This window comes from Pelodiscus sinensis, chromosome 13 (assembly GCF_052426305.1).
Source record: "Pelodiscus sinensis isolate ZL-2025 chromosome 13, ASM5242630v1, whole genome shotgun sequence".
NCBI lineage: Eukaryota > Metazoa > Chordata > Testudines > Trionychidae > Pelodiscus > Pelodiscus sinensis.
The window spans coordinates 25,912,962-25,937,017 of NC_143064.1; the positions used below are offsets into that span (position 1 = coordinate 25,912,962).

General features: G+C 41.0%; 2 protein-coding genes and 1 long non-coding RNA gene across 7 annotated transcripts in view; 1 reads left to right on the forward strand and 2 right to left on the reverse strand.

Moving 5' to 3' along the window:
- Nucleotides 1-8,855, reverse strand: ASB12 (ankyrin repeat and SOCS box containing 12). Of its 5 annotated transcripts, none has more exons than XM_006136153.5 (3): nucleotides 8,570-8,855; nucleotides 5,329-6,173; nucleotides 1-222 (listed from the first exon to the last, which is right to left on the reverse strand). In XM_006136153.5, exons 2-3 carry the CDS (start codon nucleotides 6,116-6,118, stop codon nucleotides 89-91), a joined length of 924 nt encoding a protein of 307 aa, XP_006136215.1. In that variant the 5' UTR covers nucleotides 6,119-6,173; nucleotides 8,570-8,855; the 3' UTR covers nucleotides 1-88. The 5 variants fall into 5 exon arrangements, with proteins under 5 accessions (XP_006136215.1, XP_006136217.1, XP_014435628.1 ...); XM_006136155.4 differs by having other exon boundaries at nucleotides 8,495-8,855; XM_014580142.4 differs by having other exon boundaries at nucleotides 8,594-8,854.
- LOC142831221 (uncharacterized) overlaps nucleotides 8,729-24,056 on the forward strand; it is a 20,951-nt gene continuing 5,623 nt past the window's right edge. Inside the window, exons 1-2 of the long non-coding RNA XR_012906890.1 lie at nucleotides 8,729-8,867; nucleotides 12,903-12,949. This is a non-coding gene — a long non-coding RNA (uncharacterized LOC142831221). The remainder of the gene's footprint in view (nucleotides 8,868-12,902; nucleotides 12,950-24,056) is intronic.
- The window catches only part of MTMR8 (myotubularin related protein 8), a 37,985-nt gene continuing 30,774 nt past the window's right edge, over nucleotides 16,846-24,056 (reverse strand). The window contains exon 14 of the mRNA XM_006136152.5: nucleotides 16,846-22,656. Within this exon, the coding sequence (XP_006136214.3) occupies nucleotides 22,363-22,656 (294 nt within the window). The 3' untranslated portion in view covers nucleotides 16,846-22,362. The remainder of the gene's footprint in view (nucleotides 22,657-24,056) is intronic.

Consider the following 24,056-nt stretch of genomic DNA (forward strand, 5'->3'; position numbering starts at 1 on the left):
TACTGCATAGTTGCTACTTCACAATGGCTTTTTATCCAGGTGGTCAACACGTTACATTTGTCTTCAAAATTGCTGCTCTGATCTTCCCTTAAGAATGATGCTTGAGGTAGTTCACTAGCACAGGTGGGATCTCCAGTTGATCTATGGCTTGTGCACTGTGGGTCATTTTCAGAAGTCTCCTGACAGCCAGCCTAGATTGAGACATCAAGGATTTTGGATGAGCTACATAAGAAGGGGGAAGGAGGAAAAAAGAAAAGATTGTAAATTTTCAGGACATTCAAAACTTTTCTACCTTAAGCAAAGCGAGCACCTAGAATGAGTCTCCCTCACAATACACTCCTCGTGAACTGTAATATACATGCTGCTTGGGGCTTTTCACCAGTGTCTGGCAACTGCAACATATTGAATGAATGAATAGCATTGTAGTGCCACCTGGCAGCCATATCAATGGGCACATCACTGAGGATATTACTGTTTCACAGTGTCACTCCTGAAAGAAGATGGGCTTGCACGGTTCATGTTACACAATGCAAACTGCCTGGCTCCGCGTTGTGAATTTTAATAACTAGAGCAGCGTTTCCCAAACTACGGGCCGCGGTCTGGTACCAGGCCACAGGAAAAAACTACTAGGCCTTAGCGTGGTTGCCAGGGTGTTCTGCGCTCCCGGAGTGCCCGTGTGGCGCCAGGTCCCCCAAGTCCTTGGCCGGCCTGGGCAGAATCTGCAGCCGGATGTTCCGGCTCCCAGCAGAGTCCTAGCTAGAGGAGGGTGGCGGAGGGAGGATGAGGGGAGAGCTGGCCACTGGAAACAGCACTGGATGGGGGAATCAGGGCAGGCCGGGGAGATTAGGGGGCTGGTGGAAGCAGGGCTGTCGGGGGGCACAAGGTTGGGGGTAGGGAGCTGGCTGGGGAAGATGGGGGGGGGGGAGAAGCGGGCCCCGGAAGCAGGGCTGGATGCGGGCAGCGGGGCTGGCCAAGGGAGATTGGGAGGAGAAGTGGGGGGAGAAATGGCTGTCCAGGAGGCGGGTGGGGGAAGTAGGGCTGGCCAGGGGTGCAGCGGGAGGAGCGGGGAGGTGGAGTGAATCGGCCGGCGGGGAGCGAGACTGACCTGGCCATATACAGGTCTCGGGGCGCTGCCCCCCTTCCCCTCCCCTGACAAAGCACAAGTTAGTCCAGCCCGGGGATTCTATTGTCCCTCCCCCCCCCACACACACCCCTTCGAGTAGTTGCGAACTGTCTGGCTGGCAGACACACTCATGCAGCCTGAGCACATTTACCAGCCAGGCAGTTCGAAACTACAAACTGATACATCTAGTAATAATAAAACTTACCTAATGAGAAAATACCAGACATGTTATATGTTTGGTATTTTCTCAGTTTGGTTTTTGTGTGTTTATATTTTTAGGCTGCAAAAAACAGTTCTGAAAAAAAAAGGGTTCCAACTAAAGTAAAAATTTGGGAAACCCTGGTCTAACCAGCTTTCTGTCTGTCTTACAGTCCATTTATCCAATCCAGATTCCTTAACTTGCTGGCAAGAATATTGTGGGTGACCATATCAAAAGCTTTGCTAAAATTGGCACTGGGGGTTTCAGGAGGACCAGAAACAACTTATTTGAATATTCATCATTCGATTAATGAATATTCAAATATGTAAATGACCATTACTGATCCTCCAAAAGTTCGTGAATGGATTTACTGGTCCCCGTGTCAAAAAGTTTGGGAAGCCCTGAACTAGAGCAATCTGCAAGCATCCGTGACAATGGCATTTTCCTCTACATGGGTAATATTCAATGCTGCTGGGATACAGCCTTTGGCTTCATTCTTTAATCTGTCCCCTTCATGCCTTCCCGGCCACACGGTCACATGCTCATTGGGGCCTCTGCCTGGCACTAAGGCACGGAACCTCCATGTCACTATGTAGACAGCAGGCAGCTTGTTCTGGAAACCATCTTCTTGTTGCAGCTTTTCTCCTTTCAGTTTATTCCTCGGTGGCAGGGGCATGGGACAAACTCCTTGCTGTGGCAGGGCTACTCAACATGTTAAATGATGAGCTTTGCAATGCAGGGTTTCACCTGTACTGACAATTTTAGGGCAGCCTCCCTCTAGTACAAGTGCAGTTGTAACCCACACTCTTAGTGTGGTTACTGAGCAATGCAAGCGGCACCTAGACCACAGCAACAGTTAAGAACAAGAGACCTCTACAGGAGGGGCTGCGAGCCAGCTGGCTTTTAGCTCAGAGGTTCCAGGTTCAAATGCGCCCAGTGGCGGTTACAAGCTCCTGGAGTTGAATCCAGTAGTTTGGGGTCAGACTTCATGAGCGAGCAAGCAAGCAGGGCAGGTGCTTTTGTAAGGCCTGTGTGGGCTGGAGGAAGCTAAGCCAGGAGCAGAGAACTGGCTGCTGTTCCTCACTCTGGAGCACTTTGCAGCAAGGTTTCTTTACCTCTGTTCACTTGAGAGCTAACTGACTAGTTAATCAGTGAGCTGGCTGCCTAGCAGTGACCATAGCAGAGGAAGAGTCTGCCTGGATTCCAACTGAGGATTCCCTACAAGCAAGTGGAGAGAGACTTTAGACTCAGCATACGGTGCAGATTTGATATCAGAGGCACAAACTGAGACGTTGGTGAACCAAATCTAAGTTCTTGGGACCTCTCAGTCTTTTCTTACTGTGTTTGTGTGGACTGAACTGTTCAAATTTCACTTTTAGTTTTCTCTTTACTTATGTTTATTGTAATTATAGATATTATTTGTGGGTTATAAAACAGCTGTGTTCTGTTGTAAGAATTAGATTATTTGTTTCTTCATAAAATTGTATAAAGTTATTTAATTAAATTCATTATTTTAGTTTCTTTTGGAACTTGAATGTAGGGAGGCTGACACGGGGCAATCCTTGCTTAAATTCCTTGCAGACTAAACTCAGGGTCTCCAGTACTGCTGCGGAAGTGGGGGTTTCTTTAGACACTGGAGAAGGGCAGTGAAGTCTAGCCCACCCACGGTTACACAGCTCTGCCGGACAAAAACAGCATTGGGAGAACCCAGCCACCAGGATTAGCACTGGTGTCACTTAACTTTACTGAGGGAATGGTAGGTTGGTAAAAATACCAGAGCCTGTCTACATGAGTACTCCCATGCTTGCTACCAATAGTGGAGCTGCACCAGTGGTAAATTCTGTTCAAAAGCACTTTGAGGAAAACATCTCACTTCCTCTTTTTTTGTGTCTGTCCATCTTCTGCCCCAACCCCGCTCTTTTGTCCCTCTCCTTCCACCTTCTCTTTCAGATTCTGGAAGACCAAAATACTAATTGTCCCTATTCATATTTCTACTCCTCTTGCTGCATTCACCATCTCTCTCCCCCACAAGATACTGACTCAGAAGTGGGCAATAACTGGGCTGTGGGCCAGATGCAGTTCATCAGGGTGAGTCCTTGGGGGTTCCTCTATTTACCTGTGATGCTCCCATTGATTGCGGATCACTGTTCATGGCCAATGGGATTTGCAGGAAGTGGCTTTTCAGTCTGCACTGCTTCCCACAGCTCCCATTGGCTAGGAACAGTGATTTGCAGCCACCAACAGCTGCTCTCGCTAGTACCGGTAGAGGTGCAGGTAAATAAAGAGGTGGCAACCTACCAGGGCCTAACCCGTTTTATTGCCCACCTCTGTATTAACTGATCCAATATCTGTACCAAACTGCTGAGATCACTGTACCTGTTCCCCACTTTGGCACCTGCCAATAACTGGAGGGGGAGGCGGGAGAAAGGAGACTCCTGATCATACTGACTTTCATCCTATTTTCTTCCCTCAAGATTCACCCTTACTCCTTGCTGCAACAATACTTTCTGTAGTCAGCTCAGTTAGGCTGTGGCAGTGGATATTTTAAGACCAAGCTAAATCCATGGAGGGGAAAGTAACCTTCCTCCTAGGTTCGATCCACCCTCTGAAGATTTGGTGGTGGGAGAAGAAAGGAATGGAGTTAAATAGCCTTCAATGGAGAGGAATCTTGTGGGAAAGTACTACAATCTCACTGGCTCTTATGTTAAAACTTGTGATGGTGAGGTGGAGTCCCACGTGATCCCAGCTATGTCCCCAATGACTTCCTCTCTAAAGTGTTCCAGCACATCTTAGAAGCTCTTGTGAAAAACAAGCAACATTGTTGTGTGTTATATCCAGAGGGGAAAGCAAGCTGGTACGACTTGGTAGGCCATACCAACAAGGAAGTGGCTAGATCTGATATGCTGTACCAGCTATTTATAGCGGGCAGTGCGTATCAAAAAGACACTGTATCACCCTCAACTGTACAGCAGCAGCTCCAGAGGAGAACAGGCCTGGGGAGGTGAGGCTGGGAGTGGAACAGCAGCCGGAAGAGCTGCCGGAGTTCTGCTACTTTCCTCACTGCCTCAGCAGGAAAGGAGCAGAGCCTCTAACACTCCTCACCTCACCTCCCACCCTATCCTCCAGCAGGGCTGCTGATGTTCCAGCTGGAGGAGAGGCACATCTGTAGAAGGGCAGGGCTGTGGTTTCTGCTCCATTCCCCACTTTCAGGGGCAGAGCGGGGAAAAGCAGAACTACTGGCAGCATTCCCACTGTTGTACTGCCTCTAGCCCTCTTTCCTCCCCCGTAATGTGGGATGGGGCAAGGAAGAGCATGGGGGCTTCAGACTGGGGTGCCTCCCACACTACGGTCACATAGCTAAGGTCACGTGCCTCCCCCCCACCCAGCTGGTGTGCCCTTCCTATACCAGGAAGAAAATAATTTTACTCTCACCCAGCAGGGCCAATGGTCTCACTAGGCCCCTGGGCAAGGTGGGATAGAGGCAGAGCCTCAGGCAGAAGGGATGGAGCTGGGAGTAGGCAGCCCTCAGCACCACCCAGAGAGCTCTGTGCCTCCCCCAGGCAACTCTCAGCGCTGCCTGACTGTGCTGTGTGGCCCTCCGGCATTGATTTAAAGGGCCTGGGGCACCAGGCCCTTTCGTATCACTGGGCCCCAGGGCAGTAGCTCTCTTTATGCCCCCATCAGTGGGCCTGCATTCACCCCTGATTTCACCTGACCGACTAATCAGCAGATAATAGATTTGGCATCAGTTCATTTTTTAACCACTTCTGAGGCAAAAAGTAGCAATTAATAGCAGCCAGCCACACCACCCAAAAGGCTAGGGCAGAACATAGAAAAAATTCTGTGCCCAACTAAAATGCCAAGGGGATGCAGACTAGCAAAAAGTCCTTATTCAAACTGATTTCAAGTTGCTTTTTTGGAAATCAGCCTACTATCCAAGTGCTGCACTATCAAAGCCATAAGGCTGGTGCGAGTTTCCAACTCTATGACAGAGAATACAAGTTACCTCTTTCTCTGATCAGCAGCGCCAATGCCTCACTATTTGGCGAGATCTTATCTCCTGCGATGTTTGGTAAGTACACATTGGCTCCAAAATCAATGAGTAGTTTTATGAATTCACTCCCACAACCATGTCGTAGGCAGATTTCAAGCACAGTCTTGGGCTGCTTGATTCGTGAGATCATTTTCTTATCAGTGCAGTTGTAATTGGGATCCGCTCCATAAAGCAGCAGCATTTTAAAAGACTCCAAGTGTCCGTAGACAGCTGAGAGATACAAAGGGCCTGAACAGGCTGCAGAATTGGCAGCCCACTCTGGGACTCTTGCTTTAACATTGACTTCTGCCCCATAGTCTAAGAGTTCTTGCAGAATGCTGACATCTCCATCTCTAGCGGCCGTGAGCAGCGGAGAACAGTTATTGTAGATGCTGCCAGAAGGACTAGCCCCTGCCTCCAATAGTGCTTTAACACAATCCAGATGGCCATTACTAACAGCGGTGAATAGTGGAGTTTGCGCCTTCACGTCTAGGCTGTCCACTTCTGCTCCATGGGCCAAGAGAACTTCCAAACTTCTCAGATGGCCCTTAGAAGCTGCTAGGCGCAATGGGGTCCCGGGTACACCCCAACCACTTCTGCTGTTAATAACTGATTTGTATCTGTCTTGGCACAAGAGTTCATCAAGAGTTTGAAAATCATCCTGGGACACTGCTTGCTTCAGCTCTTGTCTTTCTCCATTATCATCTTCATCTTCTCTTGGCTGGAGCATGGAGAAGATTTTGGTTATGTCCACTAGATTCATTTTTGGGTTGTCTCTTATGAACAATGCTCATCATGAGCTGTGTAAAGCATGAGATCTATGGAACAAGAAACAGGATTAGCAACTAATTCTAAAAAGAGACTCATTCTCCAATCTGGGGAAGCTCAAACTGAAATGGAGGAGCATAAGGACAAAATAATTGATTACCTGAGTCATTCCTTCCTCAGACAAAACACATTTATTCCAACACTGTTAGGAAAACCACACTCTTGAAGTTTTACGACAAAAATGATCTGAACCAATGCTCCAGAATGAGCCTGAGCCAAAAAGCCTCAATCTACCTGCATCCATCTAGGTGATTCAAAAAGCAACAATTACTGTGGCACCTACTACCAATTCCTATCCTGGTTTTGCATGGATTTTTTAAGGGTGAAGGAAGAGCATATAGGATTAGGCATGGAACTAGTCTTAGTCACAAGACTTGGCTTCCGTACCATCTTGTTGTAAGACTCTGGGGAGGACACTTAAGGCTAGAGTTTTGGATGAGTTCAGAATCCAACAAGTAAATGAGGCAGCTAGATTTGCAGAAGTGCTGGGAACTCGCCTGCCCCCATTTTTCTTAATGAGAGTTGGATGCTGAACACTTTTGAAAATCTGGCCTTTAAACTCACCGTGCCTCAGCAAATGCCATCTGTAAAATGGGAATAATGCTGCTTAGCCAACAGCTACTTTTGCAAAGTAATTAGAGGCCAAAATAATATTCTCAAGAAGGTAAAGGAGCTGGCAGTTTTACTGGCATTTACAAGTACAATGAACAACCAGCCTGGATGTATTTTTCTCTCTTGCAATTTTTGTGGTACCGCTATAAAAACTCCACCGGTCACTTTTGTAACAACTTTTTCTGCATATAAAAGCCACGGACAACATTAGAGGGTAACAAGCAGAGCAACTGCCCAAAGCCCTAATATCATAAACAGGGGGCATCAGGAAGCTAAGTTGCTCAGGCTTCTGGTTCGGCCCCAGATGGTGGGATTCAGGGCACCAGCCTTAAGCCCCATGCAACGGGGCTCCAGCAAGTCTAATACTCATCCCTGCTTGGCAGACCCCAAAACTTACTGGGGGGCCCTGAACCTCTGATTGAGAACTACGGTCTTACAGAGCAGGTTTTCCCTATCGCTGAGCAAGGCAGCAGAACCAAGCTGCATTTACATGTGTCTTACAAGGAGGGGAAATATCTGATGATTGCTTTTCTTACATAGAAGCTGTAATGGAATATGGAGGTTTGCCATATAGGATCAGTCCATTGATCCGATTAGTTTGGTATCTAGCCTCTGCCCTGGCCAATTCTTAATATTTCTGAGGAATGTGAAATCCCCCACAATGCACCTGATCAGCTGTGAAATGCTCTTGCTTAGGGAAGGGCAGAAGAAATTCTTCACACATTCCAATCCCAAAGCATCTAGAGTTTCCTCTAACAGAAACTGTGTCTGCCTGTTTCTTCTCCTAAATGACTGCTGCACATACTTCTATTAGGAGTTGAAATTCTCTATTTGTTAAGTGATAAGTTAGTTGCATAATGCGGCTAGTCTACTCCTGCAAACACGTCTCTGACAAAAATGAAACTAACACCTCAAGAATACACTTCATAATACAAAGCTAGTGAGTATCTACTTAAGCGTAAACAACTAGAGACTGGGGGGTGGGTTAGTGTCCCCTCCCCCCACCAAAAATAGGGATTGTATTAATAAAGGAAATGCTGAATTGGAATAGAAGTTCATTTATCTCACTTTATTGAAAGCAGACAGATTTCGTTATGATCCAAAACTATTCATTAAAATGGCATTCAGCAGCATTATTACTTTTAACTAAAGCTCCCATAAAAAATAGTCTGTGTCCCACTCTAAGGAAGTTCCCATGTACCATTCTATCTTAGCTGCAACCTTTTCTGAATTAGTTGAATTAGTTTTGTGGCAGTTTGCAACTACATGAATCTGTTGCATCCGTATCTTCTAATCTAAACTACTTCAGTACATTTCAAATAATTAATACAGCAATGAAGCCTTGGGATACTAGAAGAGTAACATAATATTTTACACAACTGATTTTTAAATATAGGATTTAATTTGAAAGGAATGCACAGCTGTACTTAAAGGAAAAGATACTGAAAACAAAGGAGAGCTATAATATTTATAAAACCAAATCAACATATTAGAACTGTGTACCAAAGCATCCATGCAGTAACCCTCTTGACAGTGTAAATACTGTAGTGAAAAACATATTTCATATAATTACTGATCAGAATAGTCAACAATGAGATCACCATCTATAGACTGAAGGAAAACATGCGCATGTTTGATCTTCAAATAAACAGTTTGGTCATAGTTAACAGACTGTAACACCAATAGTACATATACTTACACACTTAAAGCTGTGGTTACCAGGTTACATTAAAGTTGCCAAAGCTGCTTGGCCATCATTATGTTGCTGTCTTACCTCTGTGAGGTAGCCAATGCTCACCTAGTGCTGTGAAGCAGGCTCCTGTCCCATGGCTAATTCTCTTTCACCTTAAAGAGAGAGAGAGAGAGAGAGAGAGAGAGAGAGAATTTCCTCAGGAGGAGAAACCTCACCCAGGCATGGGGCACCAATTCTGCAGATCTGCAGCAACACAGGTCATCAGGCACACAGCTGAAATGCCAGTCGCAGGGATAAAGGCCAGGGCTGTCGGACTAATTTTAGCCCATAGGCGTTTTATCTTGCTACTTCCATTCTTGGAAAGTTCCCACTGAGAAGGGTAAATATAGAGGGATGGGATAGTGATGCTTTGGAGGGGGCTGGGGGATTGGGAGAAGTAAGGGGGGAACAATCAGGCAGATGCTGTGGGGTGTTGGAACCAGGATATGAGCAGACCAATCACACACATTTGTTTAAATGCACCCTCTCCACAGTCAGTCAATTTATGCAGACTTACCTGAGTATTTTCCTGCCCTGGATTGCAGCATCCTTACTGAGTTAAGTTACACCCACACTGGCAGTTTTTATGATCTAACTCTTGTTCTGTGCTTTGCTACCTACAAATAAAACAGATTTCTCAGCCACTAATCCCCTCTTTCCCCCACCAACTTTTGCACCTTCAGAGCAATGTGCCATTGATTTCCAAGCTTTCAATTTCTTTTATTGTTAACCTGTGGAGAGAGTGAGCCTGCCCTCATTTCTAAAAGGAAAATGCTGTGTATGTTTTCATAAGACTTTACTGAATGCAAGAATGGCCATACCAGATCAGGCCAAAGGTCCATTTAATCCTGTGTCCTGTCTTCTGACAGTGACCAATGCCAGGTGCCTCAGAGGAAATGAACAGAACAGGAAATCATCAAGTAATCCATCATCCCTGCCCATCCTGGCTAATAGCCATAGATGGACCTATCTTCCATGAATTTATCAAACTCTTTTTTGAATCCTGTTAAATTCTTGGACATCACAACATCTTCTGGCAAGGAGTTCCACAGGTTGTCTGTGCATTGTATGAAGAAATACTTCATTTTGTTTGTTTTAAACCAGCTACCTATTCATTTCATTTGGTGATCCCTAGTTCTTGTGTTATGGGAAGGTTTAAATAACTTTTCTTTGTTCACTTTTCCCACACCAGGCATGATTTTATAGACCTCAGTCATATCCCCCCCCTTAGTCATCTCTTTTACAAGTTGAAAAGTCCCAGTCTTATTAATTTCACCTCATATGGCCGGCTGTTCCAGACACCTGATCATTTTGGTTTCCATTTTCTGAACTTTTTCTAATACCAAAATATATTTTTTTGAGATGCAAAGATCACCTGCATGCAAGATTCAAGCTGTGGGCATATTGTGGATTGATATAGAGGCAATAAGATCTCCTCTGTCTTATTCTCTATCCCTTTTTAAATGATTCCTAACGTTGTTTGCTTTCTTGACTGCTATTGCATACTGAGTGGATGTTTTCATAGAACTATCCACAATGACTCCAAGATCTCTCTCTTGAATGGTGATAGTTAATTTAGTTTCCATTGTATTATATGTATAGTTGGGATTATGTTTTCCAATATTCATTATTTTGCACTTTATCAACATTAAAATTCATCTGTGATTGTGTTGTACAGTCACCCAGTTTTGTGGGATCTTTTTGAAACTCTTCACACACTGCTTTGGACTTAACTATCTTGAGTAGTTTAGTATCGTCTGCAAATTTTGCCACTTCACTGTTTACCCTTTTCTCCAGATAAGTTATGACGATGGCATTCAATCATATGGACCAGCATACACCCTCCTTTACAACCACCTCTTTGACATTACAAAATTAAACACCATGCAACAAGTCAAAAATCTCCTCCAGTATTTTGGTAGGGTAAACAAAATGAGGAGGATTAGCAGCCACATTTGGACTGACTTTTCAAAAGCTGTCAGCTGGTAGGAGTGTAATGTTATCTTAAGCAGTTCACTTTAAACCTTCTGGAGTGGGGGAGTAATAGTCTGACAGTCTGAAGCAGTGTTATCTGGTGCTATATCAAGAAATAAACTAAATTATCCAGGAGAAGGATCTCTAATACAAGAACTATATCAGGCACTTGGAGAGAAATTTTTTTTTTTTTTAGGGGGGTGGCACGAGTGGAGGGGTATAGTTACAATTAGTTTGTTCAATACTTTGAAAATTGTGAAGTGGTATGTAACACTAAGAATGAAATAAATGAAATTACATTTGAAACGCACTGAATAACTTTCAGTCTATTTGGAATTTCACTAACTGACACTATGATATAAAGCAGATTCTATTGGAGGAAAGGGCTAATTTCCTAAAGTCTGGGAATATTGTGAACAACATTGATTGGGAGGAAAAATATCAACAGAAAAATGTGAATTAAAATTGGGAGTTGTTTAAGAAGAGTTTATTAGATGGCCATGATTCCACATCAGGAAAGATGATAACTTGGGTTATAAAGATATCCTAGCTCAATGGTGAAAAAGAGACAGAAAATAGAAATAAAAAAGCGTCATAAATTGGAAGAATGGGAAATGGATAGTAATCAATACAAATATGAAGTTATGAAGTATAGAAAATTGACAAGGAAAGCTAGAGAGTGCGGAAAATATACAGCCGGCGGCACAATGGATGTTTAAGAGTTTAAGTCTATAAATAACTAAAGAACTCCAAGCAATGGTATAGATGGATAAAGATGATAAATGTTACTGATAAAAAGGCAGCAATGTTCAATATTCTATTCTTTATTTGAAATGAAGCAGGATGTTGTATTCATAGCACATTAAGATAATAAAGTACTTTCTAATTCACTAACAACTAAGGATGATGCTACTAGGATAAACATTTTTAAAATCAGCAGGCCAGGATAACATGCACCCAAGACTTCTAAAAAATTGGCTGAGGAAATCTCTGGCCCACTGATATTACATTTTAATAAATCTTGGAATACTGGAAGAATTCCAGAAGACTGGAAGAGTACTAATGAATCAGTATTCAAAAAAGGCAAGTGAAATGACCTGAGTGACTGAAGACACATTAGTCTGATATTGCTCTGGGACTAAATAATGAAAAAAGCTTATTTAAAACATTTAAATTGATAAATGTCAGTCAACACGGTTTTATGGAAACTAGTTTGTCAAACAAGACTGATTTCATTCACTGATATTACAGGTTTATTCAATAAAGATAACTGGGTAGATGTAATACATTTGGACGTTTGTAAGGTGTTTGACTTAGTACAACACAACATTCTGATTAAAATATTTACAACACTAAATCAATAAAACAAATCTTAAATAGATTCAGAACTGGCCAACTGACATCTCAAACAGTAGTATGCCTGGGGAATCATCACTGAACAGGAATGTTTCTAGTCGGGTTTTGCAGGAACTGCTACTAGGCCTCATACTGTTCACATTTCCATTAATGATCATGAGGAAAATATAAAAACTACAGATAAAATTTGCATATCACATTAGTTCATTTCTCAGCACAAAATAAGTGTTACGCTTGCTTTTACTGAAATTAAGTGGGAAACTAACACATCTTAGCAATTGTAGTCTTATTTTATACACTTCCCCATTTTCCCCTTGTCTGATATAAATTTCTCACAGTATCCTGCCTTTTTGGTGTTCGCCATAGATTGCAAGTATCTTGCACCAGGGGCTCTCCTTAATTACTATATAAAGCACTAGCAAATTTACCCGACCTTGCCTGGTAGTGCCAAAACACAGCACTACTCCACATTTTTCCATTTTATCTCTCTTCTGTAAGGTTTATGGAGAAGCAATCCTATTCCAGGTTCATTGTACTTTTCTGGCTCATCTTGGTTCAGTCTCTTTCACCTTAGTTATGTCAACTTCGAGCACTGTACTTGCTTTGGTGATTGTATCATTTCTGTTTGGTTTTATGAGTCGCAATCCCATTTCAACACATTCTGTTTTCTTGGCATGACCAAACACTTATGTTGCTTTAAGTTATGATAAGAGGAAGCTGTACCCCAAATTTGGTGGTCCTAGTTCTTACTATTTAGGAGTTCTTCATCGAATAGTCAGAAACTCTCTAAAATATGCAATCCCTATCATATTTAAATATTAAAGTATTTCAAGGGAGTGCTTGTGCCTATAGTTTGCACAAATATTCCATTTAAAGACTAGTTCTACTCTGAAGAATGGTAATATAAAATAGAACCTTTTTATACCACAGATCTGCCTGTCTTTAGTAACAAATAAATTTTATTGTTCTTTACTTGGCTCATCAGAGATTATACAATACAGCCATTGAAAAGTGAATAAAAATTGATTGTCTCTTGTATCAACAGAATTGTTGTTGCCTTGGGCTACCTCTACGCAAACCCACTGACCACAGGTAAGGATCTAATTTGGCCTGTAGAACATTTGTTACTGGTGATGACGGAAAGAAAAAACAAGTGTTAGTTTTCAATGCAAAAACCTAGGTTCTCAGAAAAACATTTGAACTTCTAAACTGAGTAGACTCAATAAAAAATTGAAACAGGATTTGTCAGTTTTAGAGAAGCATTGTTCAAAACAGAACTGAACTTTACTTGATGCTATGAACTCCTGATCAAGAAGTTTGTAACACTACCTTGCTCACTGATCCGGGAGGGCCCAAGCTGAGGATTCCATATTTCTCCTCCAAACAGCTGACAGCTTCACTAAGAACTCAATTCTGCTACTCCACCACATATGGAGTTGCATGAAAGTGTTTGAATGTATCTGCTTGAAAATTCCGTCACTACTCCAAGATCTGCCAGCTGAAAGATTTGTAGTTCAACCTTTAGCACAATATCACTGTCTTTTTATATAGTTATGTACTGCTACTGTCCAATTAATTAAATTGGAATCAACCACTGAATCTCTAAAAAAAATTACATTGCCAGTAAGAGGTGGACTATTAAAGGCTTTAGGACTATGAGAAGATCAGAGAAAGGCCGTGCCTACACTAAGAAATTATTTCAAAATTACTAAATTTGACTTGAACTCCCGATTTAACAAATTTGAACTTGCATGTCCTCACTACGATATTAGTCCAGGCTCCATTAATGTGGATGCGCTACTTCGGACTCAGAGCCCCATCAAGCACTCTGGGGAACTGCAGGAGGCTTCCTGGAGGCCAATTATTTTGAATTAGTGGTACCAGAGCATCCGTACTAATGTTATTTCAGGTTTACAAGTTCAGAATTAGTATTAGTTCTCATGAAAAGCAGGACTACAGAGTTTGAATTCCATGGCCCTTTATATAACAGGCTTAGTCGTGTGGACACACCACTTACTAATTTGAACTTGGGGGACAAGGTATTTTGGTGTAGACCAGGGCAAAGAGGATTAAACAAAACAGCTCACAAGATTTTAGGATACTTTATAGGCAAAAAAACTGTTTAATAGAACTAAGAAAATTTATTTAACAGAACGGCTTCCCACACAGGTAGTTTTATCTAACTTAGATTTAGTTAATGCGCTGTGTACTGACAGAAAATAGATTTCATTAAAAAAATAAATGTCAACTAAGTTTACTAATTGCTGAACTTCTGGTTAATGCAAGTTATCTTCAGGAGAAATCAACCCACCCTAAAAGCTGTTAGGAAAAAACAAAGCTTTGACAACATGCCTATGTCTAAAAAAATGCTATCTGCCCCCTCAAAGTTTAAGATAACATACAATGGTAAAGGAAAATTATTAATCACCCACACCAAAGAAATTGTCAAATAGACAATAAGCTTCCTGAAAAATAAATTACAGTCTTGTAGATTCAATTCAATACATCATAAGAAAAATCTCATGTAGGCAAATGAAAAACTTCAGTGACATTGTCAGGAATATTTAAGATCACTAAAATGAGAAAAATCTTAGAAGTCTGCAAGGATTTAGAATTTCCACCCGCCAGGAACATTTTTGCCTTAGGATACAGAAACAGAATTTGTACTTAAGTTCCTTCCATACAGCAGTTGATACTATTGATCAGGGGCTGGTTAACACCATGTGGCCTTCAGCACATTTCTGAGAGTCATCTATCTCTGGCTTTTTTCTTTAACCAGCATCTTTGACTGGGTGGCAGAACTGTATTGAGGCAATTCACACTCAGACTTGTGTTTCTCTGAGGCAGTACAATCTAGCTAGTGTCTAGAGATATGAATTCTTTTCCCAGGTCTGCTCTACTGTATGCCCTTGGACAAAACATTTCATTTCCATGCCTCAATTTCTCTATCTGTAAAATGGAGATAAAGTCACCTAACTTGGTAAAGTGCTTTGAGATCGAAGATGAAAAATATTACATAAAGCTACAGCCTAGATTTTTTTAAGGTATTTATTATATGTTGCTACACTCATTGAGATTTAAGATGAGTAATCCCTTTTGAAAATAAGGGTTATGTTCCTCGAGCAATTAGGTGTTGCAACTTCTTTAACAATCTGGACTAATTTTATTTCTCAGATTCTGATCCTGTTTTCCACATACATTTGGGGGGGCTATAATTGCATTCACTGATGTAACATTCATCAAGATTTTTTGATTAGCAAATTAACTGAATGTTCTACCTCATTTAATTTGTATCCATTTCAGTTAATATTGAATTAACTATTTGAAAACTGTCAAATAAATACAATTGAAAAAATTCTAAAGAGGGTAAGTTTTTAAATAGCATGAAAGAAAAAACCCACTTTCTGCAGGCCACGATTTATAAACACTGAATAAGACAAAATATGTTTGAGGCCAGCTATATTCTAAGGTTCCAATCTTCTACTTAAAAATTAAACTTGAAGTACGATCCCACAATACACACACTTTGCTGTTTAACTATGCCAATTGCTTGTTACTACAATATGTTCTTCTAATACCTGCCAAAAATTAACAAATTTTAATGTGTCTGCATTAATGTTTCCATGCTGGTGTGATTTTATTTATGTATGATCTTGTGGAAGTTTCATTGCTCAGATAATTAAAAAATATCTTAGACAAAACTCTGGAGGATGTTCTACAGAGAATAGTCCTGCATTGCCCCTGGCAGAATGCACATGTATGAAAGAAAATGGACTTAATGCTCTCATACCTCATTTTTATAATTCTTTTATAAATCTTATTTAGAATTCTTTAAGAAGTGCCGCTGAATTAAAGCAGCATCATTAGCTTCATCCAAAGCAGCTCACATAACTGCAGAGAGAATCTAAGAGAGGCACTGGCTATTATGCAGGATTCTCACAAGACCAGCAAGGAAAAAATTATGGGCTGGACACTTAGGACAAAAAAGCTGGGGAGTCATTTGTGTCATGGGAAGATTGTTTTGATGGAGGAAAAGAAATCATTCAAGTGTATTTCCTTCTAATATATAGAGGGGAAAACTGAGCAACACTGAGATAGCATGAAAATATGGACAGCACATATTGTGATGGTTAATAGTGCTTCCTTCATTAATATCATTCAGGAAGGATCAAACAGACCTCTATAGACATAGTGTAGTACAGCACCTTACTCTAGGGATGTAATAGTATAGTCGATTAACCGATAAGCAAAAGCTTATCTGTTAATGCTATAGACTACATGCATTCTGCTCCCTCCCCCCCACTCAGTACATTTTTTAGCAAGCTGGCCATCCACCCAGCTCAGTCCCAGCTTGCACCAGGTCCAGGACCTACCCCCGCTGAGGCTCTGCATTTAAAGTGTATTAGGAGCCAGGCAGACAGGCAGCCCGGCTCAGTTCTGGCTTGTGCCAGGTCCAGGAGCTCAGACCCTCCCGCCTCCAACCACCAAACAGGGGCTGCTGCCACTCTGTGCTGCTGCAGGCAGCCAGTCCACAAGGGCAGCTGGTTTTTAAACTGGCTCCTCTTGTGGAATAGCTCCTGCCTGGCATCCCATGCTGCTGCCTCTGATACACAGGCAGCAGTGTGGCGTGGTAGGGGGCTCCTTGAGTGGGGCCAGAGTGTACTGGTTGCCAGCCCCACTCCTAGGGACTATAGAATAGTAAAGTAACTGATAAGAATTCATGAGGTTAAACAGATTATTCAGTTAACTAATATTTAACATCCCTACTTTACTCTGCAAGTAAGTATCATGGACACTAATGGGGACGGCTTTAGAATAAGGTACTAGTTAGCACGAAAGGGAAAGACGACACCGTAGTTCAGGTAACTTTTGTGATTTCTAGCAGTCTCCATTGATTTGGAATTTTAAGATTAAAATTTTAACCCACAATAGGAACTCAAAAGCAAAAAAAACTTACCAATGAGAAATATATCACACCAACCTTTCCCTTAAAAATGCAAAGACTTTAATTTTATTTTTGTATGAAATACAAATAAAACTAATACAAATGAAATGTCTTGAGCCAGCCAAATGCATTTTGAGAAAAAGACAAAGTGCTTCTCTAGACATTGTACAAAATTTTTTTAGCAGCACATTGACTAAACTAAATTATACAGCACATGGGCTTTAATTTTTTATATTTTTATACAACTGTCCCTTAAAAAATACATTAAAGACAAAATAGCAACAAATTACAGAAATAGCAAAACATTTAACATTTTGAGCTGAACACTTTTGTTTTTTTAAGATAAGTTTTGACAATGACCAACTCATGGCTAGTATAAGAAAAAAGTATGTATTGTGCTCTGTTTACAGATGACTAGCTCCAGTGCTCCAAAGTATACCATTAATACACTGCTACAGTATATAGACACATATATACACATGAATGAATTCTATGAGAAGACATAGGCCAAACATTTTAACCTAGTCTCTCTGCATTGCGTGTACAGTTTGAAGACACCAATAGATGCAGCAGCACATGTGGTTTTAATACTTAACAAATCACATTGACAGCAATTGACGCTGAGCTGAGTACCATGAATGCTATAGATACTTAGGAAAACAAAGATTTTAAACACAACCCATTGTGAGAATTTGCTTAATTGCTTTAATCAAGTGATGTAGAAGGTATGTTTTGCTTGAATTAACAAGTACATTCAGAAAGGGCTTCCCTCATAGAAACCCACAGAGAATGGACCTGCATGTGATGGGAACAGAACATAAAGAACTATTGGTTTCAGACTGACTCAGTGACCTCACTGGAAACTAGAAGTGCTAAGCACCTCAGAGTATTGGGTCCAAAATGTATCTCCATCTGTGGCCTAGTGTCAGTTCAAATCCAAAAAAGCAATTTCATTATATAGGTTATTACACCAAACCTACTCAGCTACCTATGGATTTCATTAAGCATTGAGGGTAGCACACATGTCCAGGAGGCAGTCTGTACCTTGTGAAATTGGACCATTAAAAATGTCCAGCTACTACTAGCAGTCTTTCCCTACTCAGGCAGACTGCACAGGAAAACCAGAAAGCATTCCTATTTGCCATCAAATGCATAAGAAAAACATCTTCTAGTGGGAAGAGGCATTCACTAACAGCAAAAATATACTTCACTCAGACAATGCCATGGGAAACTGTATAAACCACGTTTCCTTTACCTGAAAAAGGGCCAACTAAAACTACAGCAACTGTGACTGAATTAAATATTCCCTTTTTTTCTGCCAAGCAGTGAAGAGAGCACCAATCTACTTCTATTTGCGCCATAGACAACAATTGCGAGACAAAGCATAATTTAAAGATTCCAGCATTATGAGACTAATTAAAATAATCTGAAGAAAGTGAAGAAAACAAAAGCCATATTGCACCTCTTCCACCTCAACCTCTAAAGCATGTTAGAGTATCAACAGCAACAGTTTCCTTTGGACATTTTACAACCAGATACCTACACACACTAACAATATTAGTTTGTAGCATAGGAAGAGACACAATATACAAATGGGCAATTATTAGAATTTCTCAAATGCAAAAGACCTCCAGTAGAGAAAACAGACATTTACACAAACAAGAAAACTCCCACACTGAATAGCACATTTTCCAGTTACAAAAGTCAGAACGGAAAGAGGCACGTAACATTGTCCTGTTTACAGCTCTAGATAAAAGAAATTTGACTCAATAACATGCAGGCTACTGGCTCTGGAAAGTAAGTTACACGAGAAAAAACTACTGTAAGATTTTATGATTTTCTGTTACCCTAGTAGAGGCCGTATAATCAAATCACTCAACACCTCATCAGCAGGCAGGACATTATCAACAGGACATAGGCTTTTTCTATAACAGTTCTGAAAGCCACAGTAAGAAGCCAATGCTAGTTGATACAAATCCAGAGGACATGCTGCAGTGCTTTAAAATTCTTATTTCTGAAACAAAAAATCCTCCTCCTTAATGAACAGCTTCTAACCAGCTGGTCTTCAAGTAGTCCAACAATTTTGTGTTATCCCTAAAAACTATGAAATTGTTCCCATGACTACTACTTTACAGCACTCTGATTAGCAGGACAGTACAAATGATTTGTGACGCACACTAATTGTACAAATATACACCTTAACAAGACAGACTTTGCTGTACAGTTTCCCTTTTAAATTGAGTTTTACAGCCATGCACAATTTTGTCGCTGAAATCAAAACCAAGATTAAATGTCAAGAACATTAGTACTATGTAGTACTATCCTACCAGTGCTGCATTCACATAATAGTCAAACAAAGAATACAAAGGATTTTCAGAGATGTCAAAATGTCAGATTGTTCTAATTATACAACGTAAATGTCACAATGTTTCTTTAAAAAAAAAATCGATGGGTGTTTTAGAAGATAAGGTACTGTATGAAAACTTTATAAAAACATTTTGCAAAGTGTTTTTGTACAAAGATCAATGTTATGTCAAAATCCAACACTAGTCAGTGGAAATATTAATACACACAGCACTGTACACAATTTTAATTAAAAGATCACATAGAAGAGTGTTGAAATTTAAAATAATTGGTCATGAAAAGTAACTACTGGTATCATTTACAATTTAAAAGTTCTCAATTTCAGGAAGGCCTATGTAGGGTTTAATACACCTCTATGACTGTTCAGAAAGGAGAGACAAGCTACATGTATTGGTCCTTTAAAGAAGGGTTCAACAGCAAAAAGTGCCAGTGTGAAATTCATCTTTTATGAAAAGCATTGTAGAGACAGAGGGAAAAGAAGTTCCCCTGAAAATACAATTTCCCACAGAAATCTAAAAAGCATTTTGAGCCACACATACACTTAGCTTTATTCTTAGTCTATTGGTCCAGAATTCTATCTCCTATTAACGTGAGACAACTATATTAGTATAGCAAGCATGAAAAAGAAGAGGTTAGCATACAGGCTTGTTCTGATATGAGTTGGGCAGAGTCCTTTTAGATGATTTCAGAGTGGATTTTCTTTTCTTAGATGTAAAATTCTTTGTCAGAGTGAATGCATTTAGAAGTGTTAAACTAACACCAAGTATTAAATGCATGATCGTTTAAATGATGCAATATTTCTGGTATATCATAAAACTTTATGTGCAAAAGAGTGGGAGCTTTTTGTCCCTAAAAGATCTTTTTACCCATCAGAATTCTGTATTTGATGTGCTTATTACAGATTTGGATACTATGCAATTATCTCCCTCATACCCTGAAAACAAAGATTTTATTTTTAAGTCAGACTAAAACCTGCTTGCTTTAAAAACTAAAAAAATCCACTAATGGAGAAAAGAAAAAAAGATTTAAAAGGCTTGTCCTCGCTGCCACTTTAGGCACTATACATTCTTCATCATTCACTTTTTTTTATTACATGTACTGTGATCAGACCCATAGAGGATCTTTTCTTGCCCAAATACTTCAAATGAGATACCGAGAGCAATACAGTTAGCATACAACCGGAACTAGCTTCCTTACCATTTACCTAGTTTTACTCCCCCAACTCCTCACACATTGATCAATCTGAACACTACAAATAGCCTGTTGTCAGTTTCACACAGAGTTATATACTCTACAACAAGGGCTGCTGGATTACTACAGGGGAACTACTTATTGAAATAATGTATTTTTTAAAACTTTGAAAACATTCCTATTTGAATTAGGAGTAATTAAATCTAAAACTGGGTTTTAAAACCAGATAGTTTCTAGTACACAATCTAAAACATGAACGAGAGAAAGCAGAAATATTTTCAGGACAACTGAATATACACAAGGAGCCATTTGAAACCTCAGAGATATTTTTCTTTTTGGTAATATATTTGCCCACAAAAATTCCATACTGATGGAACACCTGTTTCTTCTTTTTGGGTTTTTATTTGTGTGTTTTTACCCAATTTTCCCATCTGAATTTACTGAGATCCAAGGAAGTCAAGTACTTGGCAAACATTAAAGTGAGTCCATGACTCAGTCAGAATTATACTCAGGGAGATTTTCTCTTTCTCCTCCTTCCCAAACAAGATCATGTTTTTCACCTGTTTAACAAAAATCAAAAAGTCCATTGTCCTGAGAGGTGTTCCTTATGTTTTTTTAAAAGCTTTTTTAAAAAAGTTACCTGTCTGTATGCAAACTGCTGAAAGATATGCCAATAAGAATGGAGACTATGAGCAGTAGGATCATCCCTCTTTAGCTTTGGGAGTTGCTCCATGATATTTTGTGTATAATGGACTTGATCATAAAGAGATGTTGAGCATCTGCAACTTCTACTGAAACTTGAGGGAGAGGGAGAGGGAAAGGGAGAGGGAGTGAGTGTTTACAGGGAAACAAGCATGAATGTCTTCACTGGAAACAGAATGCAATGTCAGCAGAATTTGTATTAATGTTGTAAGATCAAAGATGACATTCTCTATTGACACTTAGGATTTGCAGTGAGGAGATCATTTTAGCCTTCCTTTTAAATAAAAAAGAATATTGTATTTCCTATGCAGCCTTGTTTCTAGGTTTGAAAAAACCTCATGTTTCTAGGCCAGAACTATAAGTTATCCCCTTGTTACAAGACCTATATTAGCCATCTGAAACAAGAAAAGTTCTGAGGTAAATTTAAACATTCCCCTCATTTCTGGTTTGTAACTTGGGGGATTTTAGGAGAAACACCACCACTGTCAAATTCAAATGCTACAGTGTGGTTTTGTGTGGCTCAAGAATATTAAGGTATTGTCAGACATGCTGAAGTAAAGAAAAGCTACTGACTCAGGTGACCATCTGAGATGCTAGGGAGGTTGTCAGCAGTGACACATACAAAACAGCTTTGAAAGCACTGGCCACAAAACAATGACATACTACAGCTGCATATTACACTAATACAAATTACATTGCCATTTTGGACATTAAAGATGGTCTCAATAAAAAAAGGCACAGTTCCTTACAAATGTGCATAGGAAAAGAAAATAATCAGCCTCTGCCACAGTGTAGGATTCCATGCACAGCATCATTAAACAGCTAAGAAAAAACCTTTTTAGCATATCCACATTTTAAGGTGAACTAAAATGGCGTTTACAACCTTTCATTGCCAAAATACAAATCACATCTCTCCTACTCCAGTTATAAATACTGTGTGGTTTTTAATCCTTACTATCCAAGTGATCAAAAGCATCTTTACACTCTGAAAACCCAGTAATGGAAGTTATCTTTAAAACCTGGTAGGAAAGACCACATTTTCACTGGGAAATGAGGCTTATACTTCAGTCATGATAGCCTTCTGGGTAGCTGTGCATGCACATTCATCTTTTGACCTGTAATCCAAACTGAAGGTAAAATCCTTTTTCTAGGTTGTTCACACATCTCAAAGAACAGCCCCTCCACACACACACAAATACTTGGCTGTACACGGTCGAGGTGGCTGTGTCCTCACAGGGCACAGATCTTGCATACCTTATTGCCACATTTGCATGGCTCACACTGAGTACACTATGAGAGCTAATCACTGGTCCTGCAGCTTTTCTTTTTTAGCATCTGATTCTATAACTTCCATGGTTCTGTTAAGGTCAGGAAGGTCATGATGATTAGCAAGGTCCTCTTTGTTCTTTTGGTCCTGATCAGGCATGATGTCAACTTCCTCCACTATGGCACCATTGGTTAACAGAGCAGGTGGTTCACTTTCATAATCCTGGGGAGTGTTCAACATCGGCGTTTTGGAAGACTCAACCGAGGCATTTATAATTTTAGATAAGGAGCAAACTTCATCTGGCAGGGGACCATCTAGGAAGGGCAACTTCTGTATCAGCAGAAAAGAATTAATGAACAAGATGAACAAAAGCTGAGACACTCTGACATCAAGGTCTTATTTGAACACATTAATAGTACTGAAAACACCCTCATCTACCAGTTGTGAACACTGGCTTGGGATGGGTAAAAGGCTGCTAGTGGGCTGGATTTGGCCTGCCAAGCCACTAGATCGGGCCCGCAGCAGACTCACCAGGACCCTTAGGCAGAGAGCAGCTCATATAGCTCTGGATGTCTGGGGAGCGAGGAGGGAGGCTTTGAACTCTGCCCCCATCCCTCAGCAAAATTTCTCAGCTCCCACTGACCAGTTTCTGGCCAACAGAGCTGAGAAATTTTGCTGGAGGCATGGGCAGCATGTGAAGCCTCCCTCTTTCCCCTCCCCACTATGCCCCGAGCAGACTCGTGTGGAGCAGCCATCCGACAGATTTCAGCACAGAGGCAAAGAGTGTGTTTCAGTTTCCTGCAGGGCTGCTGGCTGGGAGTAGCCTAGGTACTCTACCCCCTTTCTCCCTTCAACTACCTGCCCCAGGTCATCACCCAAACCTTCTGTACCCCTTTTCCCTTCTCCCAGGTCACAACCCCCTCCCAGATCCTGCACCTGCTTCTACACCCTTCCCTCAAATCAGAATCCTCTCCTGCACCCTTACCCCTTCCTGAATCCAGCAACCCAAACTCCTGCCCCAGCTCACAACCCCCTCCTTCATCCAAACTGCCTGTCAGACCCCACAGGACTCCTGCATCCCAGTCCTCTATCCCAATCTCTCTTCTGCACCCAGCCTCTCACCCAGATCCTAGAAGTGCAGCCCTTGACCACTTGCCAAAATCTTGGGAGCGGAACCTCACTCTGATTCTAGGTCAATGCTCCCCAAGACTTGCATGGCATGGGGGAGCAGAGCAAGCTGGGGCTAGACTGTTCCACTTGCTGCCACTGCAGTGAAGCAGAATGCAATGGGCTGGGAGATGGATGAGGAAGCGGAGCAGGCTGCTGCATCACTCTGCTTCCTACAGCTTTTGCCACCATGGTGTGTGCGCGGGGTGGGGGGCTATTCCTGTTGGCTCCAGTAATCCTCAGGCTGCCCTGAGCCCCATCCATAAGACTACTGAGGCAGCTGCTGTGGAGTCTCCCAAAGCTCTGGTACTAGCACCTTACATGAGTGCAGGAACTGGATTTGATAACCTCTTATGGTTCCTTCCAGTTGTATGTTACTCTTTAGAAAGCTATGGATCTTAAAGAATCCTAAGTGGAGTGCAGGATCTGGTCTAAGAGGTAAATATAACTGGACCATTTGGAAATAGTGACCATAATGTAATGAAATGTATTACATTATAATAATAATGTAAGGAATAAGGAAAAGTTCACACAAAATATTCCTACAATATAAGAACTAGGAG